General features: G+C 38.4%; 1 protein-coding gene across 14 annotated transcripts in view; it reads left to right on the forward strand.

The window, feature by feature from the left end:
• The window catches only part of TPD52L1 (TPD52 like 1), a 109,496-nt gene that overhangs the window by 62,364 nt on the left and 22,508 nt on the right, over window positions 1–24,624 (forward strand). For all 14 annotated transcript variants that reach the window (XM_004044630.5, XM_004044633.5, XM_004044631.5 and 11 more), the window contains exons 2-3: window positions 3,870–3,985; window positions 12,882–13,030. In XM_004044630.5, the coding sequence (XP_004044678.1) occupies window positions 3,870–3,985; window positions 12,882–13,030 (265 nt within the window). The remainder of the gene's footprint in view (window positions 1–3,869; window positions 3,986–12,881; window positions 13,031–24,624) is intronic.

Consider the following 24,624-nt stretch of genomic DNA (forward strand, 5'->3'; position numbering starts at 1 on the left):
GAGGCTGTTCTCTACATTCTCTTGAGTCTGTAGTCTCATAGGTTACTGATGTTGCATAAAACTGGTACAGCCTCTCTGGGTGATAGTTTAGCAGTAGGTTACAAAATGTCCATGCCATTTGACTGAGAAATCCAATGGATAGGAAGTCATCGTGAAGCACCTAATGACTTAGCTAGGAGATGTTCACTGCAGCTTCCCAGCAAACAGGGTAAATTATTAATCATCCATAAGACAAAATAATGCACAACCATTGAAAATATATAAATGTATATGTGTGTCTTTACACACGAAAAGATATTCATAATATCCTATTGAATAAATAAACCAAGTTTGCAACAGTAAATTCAGTATATATATATATATGAAAATATTAATACACCTATGCTCAGAAGAAATACCAGAAAGGAAGGATCAAAATACCAATTTTTGGGTAATATGATTAATGTTGATTTTAATTAATAGTGGATAATTTTACTGTCTTCTAGGATGATCAGATATTACTTATGGAAAAGGAAATTACTTAGCATTGAAACTGGCTTCTGGCATAGAGAGAAGGGATGAGGATCTGATGAACGTGGATCAGCAATATGCCGTGTTTACTAATGTTTGTTACCGTGTTGGCAGTGACATCAGGGTGCCAATGGCACACTATTGATTCAGACATAAGGATGTGAATACCAGGGACTCAAGAGAAGGGACAGCTTCAGAACTATACACACTTGAGCCATATTTTTATTCTCTTTATCTAAAACGTTCTGATTTTGTAGGATAATTATTTGCCTTTTTCTTTTTACTTTAGACAAAATCCATTTTCATTTGTTTATTAAATAATTATAAGTACACAAAAGAATATTTACAATATAAAGGTAAAGTGGAGAAAATACTCATGAACAGAAAGTCAGTGTCCAGAAATGGAGTATGACCGTTGATCCTGTAAGAGTTCCCTAAGGCAGCAGTCCCCAACCTTTTTGGCACCAGGAACTGGTTTCATGGAAGATAATTTTTCCACAGACAAAGGGTGGCGGTGATGTTTTTGGGATGATTCAAGCACATTACTTTCATTGTGTATTTTATTTCTATTATTATTACATTATAATATATAATGAAATAATTATACAACTCACCATAACGTAAAATCCGTGGGAGCCCTGAGCTTGTTTTCTTACAACTAGACGGTCCCATCTGGGGGAAACGGGAGACAGTGACAGATCATCAGGCACTAGATTCTCATAAGGAGCATGCAAGCTAGATCCCTCGCATGTGCAGTTCACAATAGGGTTTGCGGTCCTATGAGAATCTAATGTTGCTACTGATCTGATGGGAGGCAGAGCTCAGGTGGTAATGCAAGCAGTGGGGAGTGGCCATAAATACAGATGAAGCTTTGCCAGCTCACACACCTCTCACCTCCCGTGGTGTGATCTGGTTCCTAACAGGTAACAGACCGGTACTGGTCCATGGCGCGGGAGTTGGGGACCTCTGCCCTATGGTATCCTCCATTCCTTTCTCCTTTCCTCTCTGCCTTGAGAAAACCACAGTCCTAAGTTTTTTATTATTGCTTTGCTTTTCTTTATAATTTAATTCCTAAGTGATATTTTAGTTTTGTATGCTTTTGTACTTCATTAAGTAGAATTATACTTATTCTTCTGCAACTTACATTTTTCACTCGATATCTTATTTCCAAGTTTTATCCATATGGTGTGTATAGTGATAGTTCATTCATTTTGCTATTGTCCAGTCTTTATCATGGAAATGCACCACAGTATGCTTATGTATTGTCCTGTTTATGAACTTTTGTGTGTCTTACAGTTTGTTGACACTATGAAAGCTTTTATTAATGGCGTCTGATGTGCATGTATAACATCTAATGCTCATGTAGATTGTCTCAGGTCTATACACAGTGGAATTGCTAGGTTATAGGGTATGTGAATGTCCAATTTTAATATATAATGTAGATCATGCTAAATCATTTTTCAATTATTTTTATCTATTTATATTCTTGCCAGCAGTATATGAGAGCTTCTATCTTTGCATAGTCACCAACATTTAGTAATGTCAGACTTGTAAATTTTTGCTAATCTACTGAGCGTGAACTAATTTAATTTTGTATTTCCCTGAGCATCAGTGAAGTCAAGCATGTTTGCATCAGTGAAGTCAAGCATGTTTTCTTGGGTTTATTAACATTTGTGATTTCTGTCTATAAATCATCTGTTCAGGTCTTTTGACCCATATTTCTATTGGATTATTTCTGGTTTTAAAGTGGGTCTGTAGGAATTCTGTATATATTGGGAACAAATCTTTTTACTTATATATGTGAGAGATATCTTCTTCCAATTAGTGGCTTGTCTTTTCATTTTCCATATAGCGTCTTTGATAAAGAGACATTCTTAATCTTGTTCGTCCGTTTTTCATGGTTTGCCTTTTTGTGTCTTAAGAAATCCCTTCCTAACCAGAGGTTCATAAACACAAACTTCTAGATTGTCTTCTAAAATGTTTATAGTTTTGTCCCTGTGAATGGTTTAAAGGTGTCCAATGTGTTTTTTCTATAGAGATAACTGTTCCAGGACAATCTATTAAAAACTCTTCTGTTGTAGGACTTTCTCCTTAGTTCAGCTAAAAACGGGTCCTTGTCACACGACCATGAAAGATTAGGCTTGCAGACACTTTGAAGGGTGAGAAAAATGGAATTTATTGGGTGAAAAGGAAAAAAACTCAGCAAAGCAAGAGAGCTTCCTGGTAACAGATCCCCATCTCACAGATAGAATTCCCAGTTACCACCCCGGAAAAAGAAAGGACAGACTCCTACCCCCTAAAACCGGCAGAAACTTCCATGGCTCAACCTGTTCTCCCAGTGCTCAGGCCGGTGGGAGTTTCTCCAGGGACCCCTTTGTATTTGAATGTTTCATTTTCTTTCCCTACAGAGGTGTAAATGCCAGCTGACTGGAATCATGTCATAGATGAAGTTTCTCTCTGAGTGTGGACCTGTTTCCTGGGTTCCCTGGAGAACACAGGCATTTGAGTCAGCCAGATGTTGAGGGGCCCTACCAGGGAACTTCTTTGTATTTTAAATAATAAGTCATTTATCTCACATAACAAGTTAGAAGCCATTCTGGATTAACCCAAGGCACAATGATGGCATCAAGAACCCCGGCTCTTCCCATATTTTCCTCTGCCAGAGTCAGTTTGTCAGTGATGATTCCTCACATCTCCAACTGCTTCGAGCCACATCTGCAGTGGAAAAAAGCCTTCATATTTTAAATTCTAACCTCGAGGTTGTTGTGGACCACCCAGGTGGTGTGCATTCAAGTTGCAAGCTGCTTTCCCATGCAGTCCCACTCAGGGTCACGAGTTCTCAGGGGAGGATTTTTTTCTCTGTCCATTCAGTCCTGAGTTTCAAGATGGGCAACTTGCCTTTCAGATCCCTGTGTAAAGAATGAAGGTATTTATTTCTAGTTCACCTGACTCTCAGGGTGCAGCCCTTGGGGCCTACAATTTACACAGGAATCTCACATTAAACCCCTCTCCATGGGCGGGCCTTGGGCTTTGTCCTCTGCCCTTACGCCTCATGAGACAGTGAAGAGCTAAGCTGGAATTCACCAAGGTGGTAAATGTAGACCTCCCTGAAAGCTTGTCCTGTTTACATCTCTGCCTTCTCATTTTCTCTTAATTTTTTTCTTTTTTTGGCTTCTTGGTATTCTTTGCTTTCTTGGAGCTCATCACATATTTAGGAGGATTTTTGTCTTTTCTGGAATTTTTAGTTGTTTTTTGGTGGGAGGGTCTGTCAGTGCATCTAGTCCTCCACACTATGGAAGCAGAAGTTGGTTTAAATTCACTTTAAAAATTGCCTTCTGTTTTATCAATTCTGCCTAAAGGTTTGCTGGAGACTGAACCATTGCAAGGAACAGACGAAGATGCAGTAGCCAGTGCTGACTTCTCTAGCATGCTCTCTGAGGAGGAAAAGGAAGAGTTAAAAGCAGAGTTAGTTCAGGTATGTTTAGTAATCTTATTGTTGCTATTTCTATCTCTGGATCTTAAGAGTTATTATTAGTTTGATATAAGTCCCATATTGTAATGATGTTGTCTTTCATTTAATAAAATTTATAAATGAATACATTACAAGATGATTCATTTTTCCAGGGTATTTTTCTACTGTTACATATTACTTATTGGTTACAGTTGTAGAATGAATCATTGTGCTGCTTAAGCAACAATAATAACCAGTTTTAAATATACACTTCTTATTCTTTTTACTGTCAGAATACTATGGGAATAATAAATTACTTACAAACCTGATAGAATTCATTCCAGACCATGTTATAGGTGCAAGATCCTTTTGAAGATGGGTTCTGGTTTTAGGTCAGCAACTTAGCTCAACAATTACTTTGAAATGATTTTTTTAAATGAAAAAGTCAATCATAGAAGCAACTGAATTTATAAGTTGTATACTTTTTGGCAGAAAAATAAAGCTCTAGGGGTAGAGAGGAAAGCGATGCTTCATCGAGGCCTAATTAGATCTTGTGGAGCTGCTGTGGGGATCCGGACCTAGGGAGGAGGAGGATGTCAGGCTCATTATGAATACACGTCTTTGTTCAAGTCTTTTGCTTGCAATACCCACTTTAGACACTTTGCTGACAAGCCTTTACTTTCTAGGAGGAGAGTGTTGTAAAAAGGGCTCCTTGAGTAGGAGGAAGCAGCAGAGCCAGAGGAGCTGAGGCCAACATTCCCTCTGCATTCTGTGTCCTGGCTCATAGGCCAGGAAGATCCTGTTCCCACAGAAGCAAGGCTTGGCCTTCCTGCTTTGGCCTCTCCACAGGCTGAGGACACAGCTCTGAGCTCCACCTTACCCTCTCCCCACTTTTTCCACTCTGAACTCTGAGTTCTAACCTCCTGATAGTGTTTGTCTATGACAGCTCAGAATAATATTAAAGACTTTCAGGTGCTTTTACAAGACACACCTCCAAGTTAATTTCATTTCAAAATGAAAGAGCAGCATGTTCCTCCGGTATAACCAAAAATGATTTCAGTAAGCACAGTGCCTCAAATCTTTAGCTGGGTCTGTCTGTGGCCACTGAGTGGCTGCACGTACCAGAGTGCACAGACCAAAGTTAGCATTAACAGATAATGGACTGACTCCACATATTCTTATGGCCTGAAATTCTGGCTCATGACTAGTTCATGTCAACTGCAGGGTCCAAATGTCATGTTCTGCAGAGTGGGGTAAGCCAACTGAGTCTAAGCTAAAACTTCACTCCATCATGGTGATAATGCTAGTTTAAGTTTAGGCACAATGTCTGTAACTGACCAATTTCTATAAAATGCCTCGATTTTTATTTTTCTGGGCTGTAGGATTACTGGGGTATACATACATACATATACTAATACATGCTGATTTTTGTACATTCTCTATTTTCTAAATGTCAACAGTGAGCATGATATTACTTTTATAATCAAGAAAAAAGTAAGTATTGGTTTTAAATGGATGCCCCATGAATATTAAAAAATAGAAGTGTTTTCAGAAATTCCTGTCTCATTTGGCCACAGTAATACACTTCCAGAACATTTCACTCCTAAGAGTTTTTGAGCCTGACTTCTGGAAATAACACCAGACTCTTTGTTACTGTGTTCAAGTTACCAGGATTCATGTTTTGCACTAGCCTCCATGCTTCCTGGCTCTTATTTCTGGGTTCTTCAGAGATGAAGAAGTACCACATGCTGCCAAAGGTAGCGTCGTGACTTCCAGGGGCACATGAGCACAGCTGTCTGCCCCAGGCCTGGTGAAAAGCAGAGAAAGTGTATCTTTTCGATTTTTCTTCTTCACATTTCTCTTTCTCCTCCTCCACGTCAGGCCACCTCTGCTTTATGCTCATTCTGTTTTTAAAACAGCTTTCCTTACTCTTTTACAAGTGTGCATGCAGATGTGTGGACACAGGAACTCAAGTTCTCTGATATCACATATGCATTCAGATTTTACCTTCAATGCTAGGATTTAATTTTAACAAGGACACATAGAAAGCCATCTCTGCAGTCTCACTGCTGGCCTTATGAAGAACTGAGGCATCCTATAGAGTCAGCCCCTCTGCCCCAAATCTCCACAGAGATTCTTTATGGGCCCCTGGTCACAGACAACTCCTCTTTCTGTCTGAGGAGAGATCCTACTGGGTCTGTTAGCTCCTTGGGTACCAAAGATACCTCAGAGACCAGCCTATTAGATGACGGCCTTGGAGTCAGGCACTCAGTTGTGGTCATGATCCAAAGCGAGACCTGTGTGTACAAGGACTTCTGACCCCTGACTGCTTTGCTGAAAAGAGGTCCTGAGTGTGCCAGGTGTCCAGCCTCCTCTTTGTTTCCTTCCTCTCCCTACTTTCCTCGTCTCTTCTGTGAAATAAATAATTCAAAATAAAAGCTGTTGGGACTTTAAATTATTTTGAGCCTTAAAGGAATGTGAATATGGGACCTGAGTCACATAACAGGCAGCTGTGACCTAGGCAGCTGTAACCTGTTTCTCTGATTATAGACTAGCCTTTTCATTACCTACATTGTTTTGTAAAATGCTATAAAAGACTAAAAGGCACCAGAGAAGACCTCTTTTATTATAGATTAACTTCCCTCTTTATTCTCTTACACAAATGCCTTAGATTGTCTAAGATGGAATGTTAAACATATACTTTTAAACTGGAAAAGAAAAAGAAAACAAACTGTAACTAATCAAATTGCTGTAACTCATAAACGAGCAATATATGAAAAATGCTGTAATCCTATTAAATTTCTTTGTTTTCTGCCTGTGTAAATAAGACCTTAACTTTTCAGCTTCATAGCACTAACCACATTCCTTTAGAGTCTGTGTTTCCCAGATGTCTATCCTTAGCTTTTCACTTGAATTGACTCTTAAACTGGATTCTGATCCATTTTATTATTTCAGGTTGACACCTCCTACTGCTTTCTGGCTATGCTGGATTCCTTCCTCCCAGCTCTCTTTCTCTTCCCTCCCCTCTGTCTTATCCTGCATTATCTTGTTGATAATATTCCCATGAGGTTGCCCTTAGACTTCAACCAATCTCATAACCCCATTCTCCCACACAGCCAACATATTTTTGTGTGCTTACCAAGTGCTGGCAAAAGGAAGACTTCTTTTGGTAGGAAACGTAAACTAAGCCAGTAGTGTCCAAAAGGCTTACATCTCGGACAAATTCAGCATTTTAAAAGAGGAATCTCTTGGCCAGCTGTGGTGGCTCACGCCTATAATCCCAGCACTTTGGGAGGCTGAGGTGGGGGGATCACCAGAGGTCAGGAGTTCGAGACCAGCCTGTCCAACATGGTGAAACCCTGTCTCTATTAAAAATACAAAAATTAGTCAGGCATGGTGGCACGCACATAATCCCAGCTACTTGGGAGGCTGAGGCACAAGAATTGCTTGAACCCAGGAGGTGGAGGTTGCAGTGAGCCAAGATCATGCCACTGCACTCCAGCCTAGGCAACAGGGTGAGACTCCATCTCAAAAAAAAAAAGGAATCTCTTTTAATATAACTTGATCTTTAATTTATTGTTGCGGTCATGCAATATGTATCTTTTTTAAAGTTCGTCAAGTGTGAGGCCAATATCACCTCTGATCTGGTGCAGTGGTTCATGCATAGAAGGAATGTAATTAATATTTATAATTAGCTTGAGTTATTTTATATTTTAAGCAAATATTTATATTTGGAAATGCCAAAAGTAGAATATGCTCTTTTTTTTTACAAACCTTGTCAGTAAATAAAGAAGTAATCTTTTGTTTCAGATATTTATTCTCATTTGTCTTATTACCAGACACCTTTTCTGAAGTCTTTACACACCTGGTTTTTTTTTTTTCTCTCTGTCTCTCTTTAAGTACACTTGCCCAATAATTCTGTGCCACTATCATCCCACTCCCACTTTAATTTCACTAAGCTGCATTTTATGTTTAGTATTTCATAATGTGTCTTGCCTTTTGAAAAGGATAAAGTTTTGGCATTAGTACTGTAAATTTGTGATTATATAACAATCAAGTACTGCCAATGTCCCTGAGATAAGATGACTTAAGAGAAATAGGCATTAATAGGAATAGGAAAAATACCAGACAGCATTATCAAGTAAGTAAAGCCTATTTTCATGCTCTCTCAATTTCTCCTTTGGCTCTTTCCTCTTCCTCTGGTCTGTGCAGTCCCCAAGAACACACAGTGCCCTCAAGCTAACAGTGTCTTACACTTGCAAAGAAGTGCCTTAGGCTCTGGGCCTCTCTCTCTCTCTCTCTCTCTGTCTCTCAGCTCCTTCCTGAAGACCTTAACTCTTTCTAGACTGAGCTAGTGAACAGCTAATGTGTTCATAACCATAATATCTTATTGTTTTGCACCTCTTAGACAGTATCTGCATTTTAATCTTGGGTCTCTTAGCCAAAGGCAGGAGTAGCCCAGAGAGGCAGGCCTCTAAGCCACGTGCACGTGAGACCAAATGTGGTTACTCCTAAATAACATATTGATGATGCCTAGTTTATGAAAATATTTTTCCTTCTGGGTTGCAGTTAGAAATTTTATGTAATCTAGCAGATAAAACTGAAAAAAATTTTATAAATTTCATACTGAAGCTAATTCATTAGCTAATTCAGACTAGTTAGTTCACTTTTTTGCATTTTTCTTTAGATAAATTTATATAACATAAACTTATCCATTTTAAAGTGACCAATTCAGTGGCATTTAGTGCACTCACAGTGTTTTGTTGTGTAACCACCACGTCTGAAAGGAAACTTGGACTCATTAAGCAGTTGCTTCCATTTCCCACTTCCCAGCCTCTGGCAGCCCCCAGTCTTCATTCTATCTCTATGGGCTTACCTATTCTTGATATTGCATATAAATGGAATCATACAATATGTGACCTTTTGTGTCTGGCTTCTTTCACTTAGCCTGATGTTTTTGAGGTTCATCCATGTTGTAGCATGTTTTAGTACTTCATTGTTTTTATGGCTGAATAATATTCCATTTTATTTATCTACTACAATTTGTTTATCCATTCATCTCTTGATGGATATTTGGGCTGTAGTCACCTTTGGTCTACTGTGAATAGTGCTGCTATGAACATGTGTGTCCATGTATTTGTTTGAATACCAGTTCTCAATTCTTTGGGGTATATACCTAACAGTGGAATTGCTGAGTCCTGGGGAAATTAATTCTGCGTTTAACTTTCTGAGAAACTGTACGACTGTTTTCCACAGTGGTGGAACTATTTTACATTCCTACCAGTAATGTACAAAGGTTCCAACGCCTCCACATCTTTGTCAACACTTGTTATTTTCCTGTTAATTCATATTTAAATAATCAAGTTTAAATATCTAATATTGGGCATAAATATTCATCGTACAAGGAGATCTTCTAGGGAGTCAAGAAACCAAAGAACTAGACCAGTAATTTGCAATGCAGAAATAATTATTTAAAATTAAAAGGAAAAGATATATTAAATACTTTAATTCATTAACATGATTTACTTGCACTTCGTCTCATTCCAAATTGGATGTGGCTTACAGAAGTACTTACAGTTTAGAGTTTGCATACTACTTGTATCAGAATCTCTGAGGATGCTTGCTGATAACATAAGCAGTCTGGCTGCACCAAATCTAAGGCCTTGAACTCTCAGGACATTAAAAGGCAGCAGATGCCTGGGAATCTGCGTTTCAAATATGCTCTCTTATTTAAACTGAAGTTGAGAACCACTGAGATAACTAGACCAAACGATCGCAGTCAAATAAAGGATTGAAGTTCATCAGCAGCAGCCTTTAAGGTATTTGTAAGTAAAGACCTCATTGTGGCAGGACTCTTGGTTCTGTACAAAGAGAGGTTTGTTGGCCTTTTGGAACCTTACACGTTAATGTAATTAAAGATTGTCTGTCTTTCCAACTTTTGCGATTAGTTTTTGGCATATATTTAGATCTCTGATAAATATTCTGAACGTTTTGAAAAGTGTGAGTCTTTATATTGCATTGAAATGGTTAGAATTTTATTATAGAATCTGAGAATACACCCAACTTAAATAGCTGACTTCATGTCTTCATTATTAGGGGTCTTTTCCCCATATGTGTCTTTGAAAGTTTGCCTGAATTTTTGAATTATTAAGTGTGGGACTTCATATTTCTTTTTTTTAAGAATGATTTTTGTTAAATTGGTCACTTTAATGTTTCTATCACTTTTGGGGGATCAAGATTTTATTAAAAATTTAATGGTAGCTCTGAATCCTTTACTCACTCCCCACCTCCAGATAACAAATGAATAATCCACAGCCCCTTGTGGTTTTTAATACACTTATGGGGCTCCATGGCTATGAGGTTGAGAATATTAAGGTGTTTAAGCCTCTTTCTCCTTGTGTACATCTGTAATTTATTTCAGCAAGTTAAAATTTTCCCCTTATTTTTTTACACAGTGGAAAATACTGTAACACTCAATATACCCCCACCCCCACCGAGAAAAAACCCAGACTCCCAGTAATTTCAGTCACTCTAAATGAAAGAAAGCAGAAACGGCCTTTTTAATAGAGAATGAAAGGCTGACATGAACCCCAAGCATTTTCTGTGGTAAAAGAGCAAGAGAAATATTGGGCAGCAGATTAAATGGAGGAGGACACATTGACAAAGATGAAAAAGAGAAATATGACATGATAACAAAAGAATAGAAGGGCTTAATTTTAAAATAACAGTGTATTCTCATTTCATGGAGAGACTAAAAGCATTATTCTCTTTAGTGGTCCCTAAACATACTCCTTTTACAGTAATCAGTGTATGTATGCACACTGAAGACTCTTGTTCATCAAGGAAAGACAGGGTTCTATTGATTATACTATGTTTGTAGAATATGTAATTCACTTTAGATTTTAGAAAGATGTCCATGTACATATAAAAAATGTTCCATGAACATAAAGAAATGGATAATGTTAAATTGCCAGGACATTTTGCTGATATTAAAAACCCCAAGATATTGCTACTTCTTACTGTGGTATTTCAGATGCTTGTGATTCAGTATTTCTGCTTGTTTTGCTTACGTGATTATTTGTGTATATAAAGGTTCGCAAAACCATTTCTGTCTGTTCACTATTGGGGCTAGTGAAAGACTGGGGGTTTTATTGCATGTTTTGTTTTTGCAAAGGCAGATGCCCTTCTTGAGCTGCTTTCCCAGGAGCTGTGACTCTGGTGATCCAAGGAATGCATTTGCAAGATGACTGACAGCCTGACAGGGTTGGTGTGATGCAGCTTGTGGTCTGAAGTAGAGTGACACTTTACAGTAAATGAGCCACAGTTGCTCCTTTTTAAAAAAATTTAGTAAGAAATCTACTAAAGTGACAGAGTTTTATTACCTCCATGCATGTGGGATACTAAGGTAGTTCTAATGATTCTTTTCTGGCTTAACAAGGAAAAGTCACAAAATTTGTTTTCCATTTTTCAGAAAACAAAGATGTAAATGTAAGCACTGATACCAGAGCAATATATTATAGAGTATGACAACTAATTAAAATCAAAGAGTTTGTGATTTATTCAGATTTATTTTCACAGGATAGAACAGCACTTTCCAAAATCTGAGTACTTTACAGAGCTCTTTTGTTAGAAATTGCATTTGCAAGAGCAATTTTATAGTGCTGAAGAGATCTGCTTTTCTGTAGCACAGGGGAAAGAGGAAATATGTCCATACGAAGCCTTGTACATGAATGTTCATAGCAGCTTTATTTGCATTAGCCTAACCTAAATGCCCTTCAACAGGCAAATAAACAACACACTTTGGCATATTCATTCAATGGAATACTACTCTGCAAAAAAAGGGGAAGAACCATTGATAATGCAGCAACATAGATGAATATAAAATAACTATCTGCAAAGCCAAGCAAAAATGAGTATATACTCTATGATTCAATTTGTATAAAATTCTAGTAAATATCTGCAAACTAAACCCTAGGGAAAGAAAGTCAGTCAGTGGCTGTCTGGTGAGAGTGGACTGGGGGAAAGGAAAGAAGAGGGAGGGAGGAAGAAGAAGCAGCAAGTAAAAGGTGATGAATATGTTCACTTCCTTGATTGTGATAATGGCTTCACGGGTAGATACATATGTTAAAACTTACAAATTATACATATACACTTTAAATGTCTGCAGCTTATTGTATGACAGTTACAGGTCAATGAAACTGTTAAAAAGAAAAATCAACACAAATCACTCTTTTACATACATCCTCTAATCCCTTGTTCCTTCCTTTCTTAAGGCATTAGCTTGGCAAAACCCCATCGTCTGCCAATTCCATTCCTGCACCTATGCAACTGTGTGTGGTTGGCAAAAAATAAACTACACTGAGGCCAGGCGTGGTGGCTCACGTCTGTAATCCTAACACTTTGGGAGGCCAAGACAGGAGAATCCCTTGAGGCCAAGAGTTTGAGACCAGCCTGGTCAACATAGTGAGACCCTGTCTCTTTGAAATAAATAAATAAAGTGGCACTTGAGAAGAAGTTATATAAAATAAGGGTACAGTAGAAAACCAATTTTTGTTCAAAAATTATGTCTATATACAACTTATAGAAAGAACATTTGGAAGTTTAGAAACCAAAAAATAAGCAGTGGCTATTTCCTAGCAGGATACAGGTGATTTTTATTTTCTTGTTTATGTTTTTCTGTATAATCTCACTTTTTTTTTAACAAGCAGCATAGATTACTTCTATAATCATTAAAATGAAAAATTCTGTTTCTACTTTGAGATATTAGACTATCATCTGTATGGGGTGTGTTTGGCAAACCTACACGTGGGATTGTATAAATAGGAGGGTCAGAGGCTGCTTTGGAATACCCAGAGCTTCTGTAAGTATCCTTTTTTGCTGATCTGACATTTTCCCCCACCATTTCCCCTCCGCCTTGTAGTTAGAAGACGAAATTACAACACTACGACAAGTTTTGTCAGCGAAAGAAAGGCATCTAGTTGAGATAAAACAAAAACTCGGCATGAACCTGATGAATGAATTAAAACAGAACTTCAGCAAAAGCTGGCATGACATGCAGACTACCACTGCGTAAGTATCATATGAACAGTGTTTTATTAACTCAGCCTGCTGGCTTCTCACTCTGTTGTGTTTTGTTTCATTTTTCCTACAAGGCTGATTTGGTGCATGAAGCTAGGAAAAAAAAATACTTTCTCTAAAAGCAAAGCAAAGAAATGTGAATAATCATTAAGTATGTTGCATATGAAGCAGATTCTATAAAGTAGCTTCATGAAATAAAACTCTGTTCACTGAAACTCTATTTTCACTTAGACTACTTTCATTAGGTTTTATTGTTTAAATGTTTTTCTCTTTATATTTTTAACATTTGTCAAATATACTTTTTTTAAAACTTTTTCTCATAAAAACTATAAATGGGAAGGTGTTTTCTCCTCAGCACACTTGACACTCACTATGTATGTCTTCCAAAAGTGGTTGGCAGTTTCAATACTGACTTGCTGGCAATTGATTTACAAAGAAAACCTTGTACTTCTCATCTTTTGTTTTGCACTTTTCATTCTCACTGTTCTAGGGAATATTTAGAGCTGGGTATAGACCAGTTTTAGAGCTTGGTTTAGATTACAGTTTTGGCCCTGTAATCCCAGCACTTTGGGAAGCCGAGGCGGGTGGATCACAAGCTCAGGAGATCAAGACCATCCTGGCTAACATGGTGAAACCTCGTCTCTACTAAAAAATACAAAAAATCAGCTGGATGTGGTGGCATGCCCCTGTAATCCCAGCTACTCGGGAGGCTGAGGCAGGGGAATCGCTTGAACCCAGGAGGCGGAGGTTGCAATGAGTCGAGATGGCGCCACTCCACTCCAGCCTGGCGACAGAGGAAGACTCTGTCTCAAAAAAAAGAAAGGAAGAAATGGTTTTTGCTTTGCCATTATCATCCTGTCTTGTGCTAGGTAAGGTACAGAATAATCTCAGTTATTCTACAATCACACTTTTTTTATTAGATTATTCTTAAGTTGCATGAAATATTTAATGATGATGGTACTTTTCTAACGTTGCAAAGTATTTTACCTGCCAGGGGGTCTTGTACCAAAGGGGAGTACTCCACATATGTGATGTGATTTTTCTTCTTTTTGTGTATTGGGGGTTAGGGGCTGGTGAGGAAATCACAGAGGCTTTATCCCTAGCCCTAACTTTAGTCCCAAATTTCACCATTAAGAAATTGTCTTTGGGTTATGCATTTTCTTCTCTACTATCACACTTTGGAAGGTAAAGGTACTGCATTCCTAATACCTAAGTGGGAGTCAATTTTTCTTTCTTCTAGGCATAGAAAGACCTGATGGTAGGAAGAGGTACCAATAATTGACAGCAATTATTTCAGTTTTGCCAGCAGCCAAATTTGCCTGCTGGTTCCTAAGAACTAAGATGTAAGACTTTTTGCTCCTATGAGAAGATGTCCTTTGTATGAGGAATTGGGTCTAAAACGAGTATGACATCTCCCCAACTTCCTTAGTTTGCATAAGAATGAGAATGTTTTTCTCCCTCTAAATATGGCCTAGCAGTCCTATTGGGCTCTATGCTTGTGCACCCTAAGGACTCAATCAGATAGGTTCAGGGCACAGCCCAGAGTCAGGCAGAATGTAGCCAGGGAGCTCGTCAGTTTATCTCCAGAAGTTAACCAACCTTCCCCCACCTAATGATGACAATTACGGGAAAAAATAAGAAACCACACATTGATGTGCAGCAATTTAAAAGATAAGTTGCAACACCATATGAACAATCTCCTGAAAGGATAACTGGATTTTAGGCATTAAATTAAATGAGCTTATCTGTCAGTAGTTTTGGCCTCTGTCTTTCCACTTTCGTGGCCAATACCAATTAATGGCCCTGACAGTGTAAAGTTGAACAAGCTCTAATTCTCTGGGTTTGGTCACCTCTGTATTTAATCCAGGCCTGAGGGTTTCGTATAACACTGGTCTGAACTTCCCTGTGGGGTATAAGTACCAGGAAGACCTTCCTGCATGGCCTTCCTAATCACATTGCATAGGTAAACTAACCAAATGGAAGGTGGGGCAATGCTGGCAGTTTTGTTGCTGAAGGAGAGAGGTGCCTGGCAGGGAGGTGGGAATGTCTGAGCAGAGGGAGTGTCAAGTTTGTGCAAGGTCTGCCAGGGGAAGGGAGGGGAGAGACTCATATTCCTCCTGGGACTGGAAATAGAGCTGGCAAGTTCAAGGAAGGCTTCCAGCCTCTTCCCACAGGGGATAATGTCTAATTTGTGTTTTTCCATGTTTGAAAAACTAATAGGTTTTATAGCCAGGTAGTCTACTTAATGTAAAGCATTTTGCTGGATGAATAGCCTAGATTTATTCCCTGGGGTTATGGAGTTTAGAGTCTAGTTAGGAAGACAGAGTTTGAGTTTTGTTGTTGTTGTTGTTGTTTGTTTGTTTATACGACAAAATCATGGACAAGGGGGATAGAAAGGATTTGGAGAACAGATCAACAGTGGTTTGCAGGTGGATGATGAAGGAAATAGGACCAAGTGTGATGTCTAGGCCTTTGACTTGGGCTACTGAGTGAGTGTTGGAACTGTTTACGAGCATTGTGGTTAGGCTCATGGTTGCTTGGGTTGAAATCTAGGCCTTGCTGCATTCATGAAGTGAGATCATCTTAATGCCGATCCCATAGGTAGTGAAGATTCAGTAAGTTAATGTTCGTAAAGCCTGCAGGACAGCATCTGACACTTTGTAGGCATGAAATGATTATTTGCTGCTGTGAGAAAGATTGAGAAACAAGTCTGGAGGAGAGGCGCAATAATTCGTTTTGGCTCCGTAAAGTCTGAAATGCCCAATAGATAAACAGATTTATAGGCTGAGAGGACAACTCAGTGGAAAAGTTTAAGGCAGAGATGGACATTTGGGATTCAACTGCATATAGATAACATCGAAAACTAGATGACTAGATGAGATTTCCCTGGGGATTACTTAATAAATACAAATGGTCATGAACTCACTAACCTTTAGGAATGAAGTGAACTTTCCTTTGTAGGGAAGAACCAGTCCCTCTCTTTAGGAGGAGGCATAAGTCTATCAACCATATAATTTGGGGAAAGGGTCTGTCCCCAACCCTTTCTTCTTGGTTGTTGAGGGAAGGCAGCGGATCTTAATCATATGTTTGGAGGAGCGATAAAATCTGTATCCCTCTGAATTAATTAAACCCCTGCTCTTAGTGCTGTTTATGATACCCATTCCAGGACAAAATCTACACCTCATCTGATGAAAAATTTGATGTGAAGAAATGATGAGCTATGATCAGTTTAGGTTAGGTAGAATTAGATTTCAAAGCACTAAAAAAATTTTTTAGCTGTCAGAGGATGTGTGTGATTCCCAGAGGCAATACTTTGCATACTGATTAAGCAATCATGACCTATTTAGTTTGATTTATAATGAAAAGAAAATCTATGGTATGTTAATGAAAGATCTTGGCATATTTCAGTCTGCAGTAGGATTCAAATTGAAATAGGCCTTGATAAGTAGGAATAATTACACAGCAGACTGAAATTATCTCCTTTACAGAAAGATTCCAGGAATACAGGAAAAGGTCAAGGGATCGTCGGTATCCAGGGTTTCTTGTTGCTGTTGTTCTCGTCATAGTTTTTTACTTGCCTATATTTGTATCTAAGAACATACAAAAAAGTCCTCCCCATTTTTTGGTTTTCTGCTTCCTTTTTATGTTGTCTTTAGACTTCAAGGAGACATGGGAGAGGTGGGTGACTTTGGGGTAAAGGAGGAGAAATCGAATCTCTTCTGTAGGCAGAAGTAGAATCAGGAAATGCAACTTTATGGTGGGCTATTCAAAGCAGTGGGCTTCATGTATTCAACAAGTATTCTGCTTTGCTAACCCATGAAACATGAAATCCCCCCACTAATAAACCCCTCTGAATTGTGCCACAATCTAAATGGTAAGTCGACAGAGGGCAGAGGTTTTGGAAAGGAATTTAAACGATTCCATCTTTTTGAAAGCTTAATAATTTTATCCTATATAAAGAGGACGAAAAGCCTCACATTCAGCATTTTAAAAACGCACGGTGCTCAAAAATTGAAGGTTAGTTTATGATTTATTTACTCTTTGATTTTGTGCTTCTAAGACTTCCAGGCCATTAATGGTCAGGAATTCTTATTATCTCTTTTTATGAGGGAGCCTGGTTGTAGCACTACTGAGTTCAGGAGTGCCAGTGAAGATTAAAGACCTAATTTTAAAAGACGTACACACCCAATCTCTCACGTGGTTGTTCATTCTTTTTACCTTCAGGCTTTCATCTTATTACACAAGGCAGGAAGTAGATTCTTTTTTTCTAGATTCAAGTGGTAAATTTATGTTCTGATAACATATTTAGGGAGCCTTTGGAATAAAATAATCTTAAATGTTTTTTTGTATCTTTGGTGAAATGCTGCATATTCAACCATTAAAGGAACACTTTCTTTTAAATCTCATAAGAGGAAATATATTCGTGCTATAAAATATCTTCTTCTAAAAAGATGAATTTTTTATTTCTTCTAGTTGTATGTAGAAAAATGCTTTATTTAAGTCAAAGCAATTTAGAAAACAACATGCTTTCTCCTTTTGATTATTAACACCGATGTTCAAATTAGTAAAACATGTCAAGTGGACTTTGCATGAAAAGTCAACAGAATGCTTTTTATTTGGCTTGCAGAGGCCCTTACCTCACACTACTGAAGATCCCCTGTTGGCGTGCTGGCCAAACAGCTAACCTGTCCTTGCCAATAAATGCTATCCATTCCAGCCAAATTGAGTTTCTGAAAAGTAAAGCCCACTTTCCTGTTGACTTTCATTGAAAAACAGGAAGTTTACATGTACTCAACACCAAACATCTCTCAGTAAACAGTCTTAAAGGACTTAATGCATATCAGGTGCTCTATAAACATTAGCTGCCATTGCTTTAAAAAACATTAGCTGCTATTGCCATTGCTGCCAAAGAAAGGCAAATGTTTAACTATGAAAGTAATGGCAGCTAATGTTCAGCCCTAGACCAGATTTGAGCCTTGTTGGGAAGTGCAGGTCCCTACAGCGGTGTTTTCTGCTAGAATGGCTTTAGAACACACAAGGGCAAATTTCTCTTCACTCACCTGAAAGCTTCAGTTGTTCTCTTGAGTTAGAAGCTTCACATTGGAAACTCCTGATTCCGCTCCTGTAGCTGAAGTGAGGACAGGCACAGAACACAGACTTGAAGCATATACTTTCAACGTTTCTGCCACCTAATGCACAACTGACGGCAACTCAAAGATATCTTACACATTCCTGCTTTTACTTAAGGAAAACGTATTGTTCCTCTGCTCTATCAATTATGTAAGTCAGCAGTGGTGAACCTATATTTAGCTTAAAGTAAGAGACCTAGCAATCTGAAATGCTAAATACTATTTCTATTTAAGTTACAAGATTGTCAAGTCAATCAAGGTATTAGTATTTAAGTTGTTTTTCATTATTTGAATATTATTGCACATAGTTTTATATGATAGGGTTGAAAAACAATCTTAAGTATTAAAAATGTGCCAGATTCCATGGCATAATAAAGGGAGTAAAATGCAACACGTCATCGAGTGCCATGGCTCACACCTATAATCCTAGCCCTTCAGGAGGCTGAGGTGAAAGAATCGCTTGAGCTCACGAGTTCAAGATCAGCCTGGGCAGCGTGGTGAAACTGCGTCTTTACAAAAAGTGCAAAAACTCAGCCAAATATGGTGGCGTGCACCTGTAGTCCCAGCCATTTAGGGGGCTGAGGTGGGAGGATTGCTGGAGCCCAGGAGATGGAGGCTGCAATGAGCCATGTTCACTCCACCGCACTCCAGCCTGGGTGACCAAGTGATACCCTATCTACAAATAATAATAATAATAATAAAACACCAACTTCTTTTGGCTGATAGGAGGGTTTTTTTTCCCCAAGACTCAGGCTCCTAGCTTCTGGATGGGGATCTATCTTACTCATGCAACTTTAAGATCAAGTTCAATCAGGATGCAGCATAAGGTTACAGGGCCTGTGCAATACATAACTCCTGAGGCACCATTTGCTTAGACCAGGCATGTCCAATATCTGGGCTTCCCTGGGCCACACTGGAAGGAGAATTGTCTTGGGCCACACATAAAATACACTAAGGATAGCTGATCAGCTAAAAAGAAAAAAAGTTGCAAAAAAAAAAAAAAAACTCATAATGATTTAAGAAAGTTTATGAGTTTGTGTTGGGCTGCTTTCAAAGCTGTCCTGGGCCACATGTGACCCATAGGCCGCGGGTTGGACAAGCTTGGCTTAGGCTATGGTGTGAGTGGTGCTCCTTGGTGCTTTTAAGTACTTGGAGCCCAATGGCCTATTTCTCATGGGGTCTCTGATTACTTTGTTCTTGAAAATCATTTCCCGACATATAACCCTTTCTCACTGTTTACCCTTTTGAAATCTCTTTCAATTGTTGATTTCCAAGTAATGTATATAAAATAGCAACTAACTGTTTTCAAGAAATATGATGGTTAGCTGGGCTCAGTGGCGCTTGCCTATAATCCCAGCTGCTGGGGAGGCTAAGGCAGAAGGATTGCCAGAGTCTAGGAATTCGAGGCCAGCTTGGATAACATAGTGGGATCCCAAGTCTATATATATATAAAAGGAATATGATGTTTAGCCTAAGGAAGAGGTGTAAAAATGTGGGGAAAAATGTGCATTTTAGCATTCTTGAAATACAGTATTATTTCTCTCTCTGAACACTGGTGCTATAGAAAGCTGACCCAACTCATCTTTAAATGTCTATCATCTTCAAGGCAGCAAGACATTTTAATGGAAAGCAGGCACCCTGGACTAGGCCCTAGACTTACCTGTGTCACTAAGATTCACATAACTCTTTTGGGCCTCAGTTTCATCATCTGTAATCTGAAGGGATTTAGCTCCAGTGCCCTTCAGATTTAACATTAAATAATTCTTGGAAATAAGGAGTCCTAAAATCTTTAACACTGCATTAAACTACCTGTATAGCTGAATTTTAACTATAAAATTTCATATAGAAATAGACTTGCATTTTTCATGGTGGGGACATAAATAATACCACACTAAAGTAATCAGATCACTGCATATGCTCACCTCCTATTTTGCTATAGAAATGTGTCTAAAACACAATGTAGCTATCACCTATTTTCAATATATACTTCTCTCTAGCTAGCTATATTTAAATTATGCATTAAATTCAGAATGTCACACACACAGAAACAAGTGTTTAAAAAATCATATCTTCGTTCAAAACATTCTCAAATATATAAAGTTAAACTACATGGAAAAGCTTAAAAGAAAATTAAATATTGGGTCTAATTGTAAGAATTCTTGAAGAAATGTGGAACCAACACAAGAATGAATTCTCTTAACTAGTAGCCAGTCCCAACTTCATGCAAAAGCCACAGATATTGCAGAATATTTATTTACTTTTCCCTTGAGTCACGTTTCAGGCCACACAGAGTCAGTGGCAGGTGGTTGCTCAATAGACTTTCTTCCTTTCCTCCACCCTTCCCTGGTTTCCTTTTGACCCTTATCACTCCCTTCTCCCTAGGGCTCAGTCCATTCTGCAGGCACCCCAAGTGGCCAAGGCCCCAGGGACCTCTGGCCTTGACTAGACAGAAAGAGGTTGCTTTTACAGTCTTCTCAAGGGTGCAGGCTGAAGTCTTTTTAATTCTTCAAAATGGGACATTTAAAATACAGCACAACCCTTTTCGTGCCATATTTGATAGCATCACAAAGCAGAACAGCTAGAGCAGAGGCCCTAAGGTAGGAGGGGGCCTGGTATGTTCCAGGGACAGTGAGGAGGCTGGAAGGTCTGGAGCAGAGTAAGAAGAAATGAGAGGGGACCAGACTGTGTAGGGCCATCAGAAGGCCCACCAGGTGGACTTTGGCTTTTCACCGTATTATGAGGAGATAGTGCAAGGTTTTGAGCAGAGACCTGCTCCAATTTAATGCTTTAATGGGTCCCTCTGGCCGTGGTGTTGAAAACGGACTGTAGAAGGATAAGGTGGAAGTATGGAGTTTAGTTAGGAGGTGATTGCAAGAGCCCCGGTGAGTGATGATGGCGGCTTGAACTAAGGTGGAGAGTAGTGGAAGCAGTGAGAAAGTAGACTCCACATCTATTTTGAAAGTTGAAATGAACCAACAGGGCTTTCCTGATGAATTTGATTTGGAGAATGAAAGAAACAGAAAGGTTAAAGATGATGCTATTCTCGTATTTTGGGCATTCAATAGATTGTTCTATTTTCTTACCAAAACACATAAGTTTTTGCACAGGAAAGTTTTTCTTGATGTTTTTCAGAATTATGATGTCAGTAGAGTCCTGGATTGAGCCTAATTCTGAATCACAGTCCATGGTGTAATAATGTTTCATCAGCATATAATACTGTACTTTCCTCACTTCCAACTCCTTTATTTATTTATTTATTTATTTATTTATTTATTTATGGCGCAATTTCAGCTCACTGCAGCCTCTGCCTCCTGGGTTCAAGCAATTCTCCTGCCTCAGCCTCCCGAGTTGCTGGGATCACAGGCATGTGCCACCCAGCCCTGATTTTGTTTTGTTTTGTTTTGTTTTGCTTTTTTAGTAGAGACAGGGTTTCACCATGTTTGCCAGGCTGATCTCTAACTCCTGACCTCAGGTGATCCACCCTCCTCAGCCTCCCAAAGTGCTGAGATTGCAGGCGTGAGCCACGACGCCCAGCCTTGAACTCCATTTTTAATGCCCTTTTCACAGATCTGATTTCATTACCCAGTTACTACTTACTGAAACCTTCGTCAGCATCCTAAAAATATAACTGTGGTAGGAAGTCCAGATTTTTCTTTATTTATTTGTAAATAAGTCATTTTGTTCTTAAGGCCAAAACTACTACATTTACATCTTGCTTTCTGAGTCTAGTTAATCCAAGTGTTCAAGACACTGCTTTGGAAAACTATTTAGTAGCAGGCTTCTTCTGAAGAATTCTTAGCACATGACATTTCAAGATCACACCTCACTAAAATCTTCTAATGATGATTGGTGTTTTTATTTCTAGTCTTTAACATTTTTAGTATTTTTAACTGTCTTATCACTAATGACAATTTAGATAATAATTTTTTATCTTTTTAAATTTTATTTCAATAGTTTTTGGGAAACAGGTGGCTTTTGGTTACATGGATAAGTTTTTCGGGGGTGATTTCTGAGATTTTGATGCACCCATCACCCAAGCAGTGTACATTGTACCCAAGGTGTAGTCTTTTATCCCTCACCCCCCTCGAACCCTTCCCCCCGAGTCCCCAAAGTCCATTATATCGTTCTTATGCCTTTGCATCCTCACAGCTTAGTTCCCACTTAGAAATGAGAACATACAATGTTTGGTTTTCCATTCCTGAGTTACTTCCCTTAGAATAATGGTCTCCAACTCCATCCAGATTGCTGCAAATGTCATTATTTCATTCTCTTTTATGGCTGAGTAGTATTCCATGGTATGTATGAATATATATTAACTAGACTCAGAAAGCAAGATTTAAAAGCAAGATTTAAATGTAGTAGTTTTGGCCTTAAAAACAAGAGGACTTTTTACAAATAAATAAAGAAAAATTTGGACTTCCTACCACAGTTATATTTTATATATATATATATATATCACATTTTCTTTATCCACTATCAGTTGATGGGCATGTAAGCTGGTTCCATATTTTTGCAATTGCAAATTGTGCTGCTATAAATATGCATGTGTAAGTGTCTTTTTCATATGATGACTTCTTTCCCTTTGGGGGAAATCCCAATAGTGGGATTGCTGGATTGAATAGTAGTTATGCTTTTAGTTCTTTAAGGAATCTTCATACTGTTTTCTGTAGTGGTTGTAGTTTACATACCCACCAGCAGTGTAAAAGTATTCACTTTTCACCACATCAACGCCAATGTCTATTTTTTTTTTTATTTTTAAATTATGGTCATTTTTGCAGGAGTAAGGTGGTATTTCATTGTAGTTTTAACTTGCATTTCTCTGATAATTAGTGATGTGGGGCATTTTTTCATGTTTGTTGGCCATTTGTATATCTGCTTTTGAGAATTGTCTATTCATGTCTGTATTAGTCTGTTATCATGCTGCTGATAAAGACATACCCAAGATTGGGTAATTTATAAAGAAAAAGGTTTAATGGATTCACAGTTCCACATGGCTGGGAATGCCTCACAATTATGGCAGAAGGTAGAAGGCACATCTTACATGGCAGCAGGAAAGAGAGAATGAGAGCCAAGCAATAGGGGAACCCCTTATAAAACCATCAGATCTCATGAGACTTATTTACTACCACAAAAATAGTATGTGGGAAACCATCCCCATGATTCAATTATCTCCCACTAGGTCCCTCCCACAACACGTAGAACTTATGGGAGCTACAATTCAAGATGAGATTTGGGTGGGGACACAGGCAAACCATATCAATGTCCTTTACCCACTTTTTGATGGGGTTGTTTTGTTCTTGCTGATTTGTTTGAGTTTTGAGTTTCTTGTAGGTTCTGGATATTAGTCGTTTGTCAGATGCATAGTTTGCAAAGATTTTCTCCTACTCTGGTTTGTCTGTTTGCTGATTATTTCTTCTGCTGTGCAGAAGCTTTTTAGTTTAATTAGGTCCCATATATTTATTTATGTTGCATTTGCTTTTGTGTTCTTGGTCATGAACTCTTTGCCTAAGCCAAGGTCTAGAAGAGTTTTTCTGATGTTATCTTCTAGAATTTTTATAGTTTCAGGTCTTAGATTTAAGTCTCAGATTCATCTTGAGTTGATTTTTGTGTAAGGTGAGAGATGAGGATCCAGTTTCATTCTTCTACATGTGACTTTCCAATTATCCCAGCGCCATTTGTTGAATAGGGTGTCCTTTCCCCACTTTATGTTTTTGTTTGCTTTGCCAAAGATCAGTTTACTGTAAGTATTGGCTTCATTTCTGGATTCTCTTTTCTCTTCCATTGTTCTACGTGCCTATTTTTATACCAGTACCATGCTATTTTGGTAACCACAGCCTTGTAGTATAGTTTGAAGTCTGGTAATGTGATACCTCCAGATTTGTTCTTTTTGCTTAGTATTGTTTTGGCTATGTGGGCTTTTTTGGGGGTTCTATGTGAATTTTAGGATTGTTTTTTCTAGTTCAGTGAAGAGTGATAATGATATTTTGATGGGAATTGCATTGAATCTGTAGATTGCTATTGGCAGTATGGTCATTTTTACAATACTGATTCTACCCATTCATGAGCATGAGTTTTCATTTGTTTGTGTTATCTTTGGTTTCTTTCAGCAGTGTTTTGCTATTTTCCTTGCAGGTATCTTTCACCTACTTGGTTAAGTATATTCCTAAGTATTTTATTTTTTATTTTTTGCAGCTATCGTAAAAGGGATTGAATTCCTTATCTGATTCTCAGTTTGGTCACTGTTGGTGTACAGCAGTGCTACTGATTTGTGTACATTGATTTTGTATCCTGAAACTTTACTGAATTCATTCATCAGATCTAGTAGCTTTTTGGATGAGTTTTTAGGGTTTTCTAGGTATGCAGGGTTTCTAGGTATGCATGTCATCAGTGAACAGCAACAGTTTGACTTCCTCTTTTCCAATTTAGATGGCTTTTATTTCTTTTTCTTGTCTGATT

The sequence above is a fragment of the Gorilla gorilla genome, chromosome 5, assembly GCF_029281585.2.
Source record: "Gorilla gorilla gorilla isolate KB3781 chromosome 5, NHGRI_mGorGor1-v2.1_pri, whole genome shotgun sequence".
Classification (NCBI taxonomy): Eukaryota; Metazoa; Chordata; class Mammalia; order Primates; family Hominidae; genus Gorilla; species Gorilla gorilla.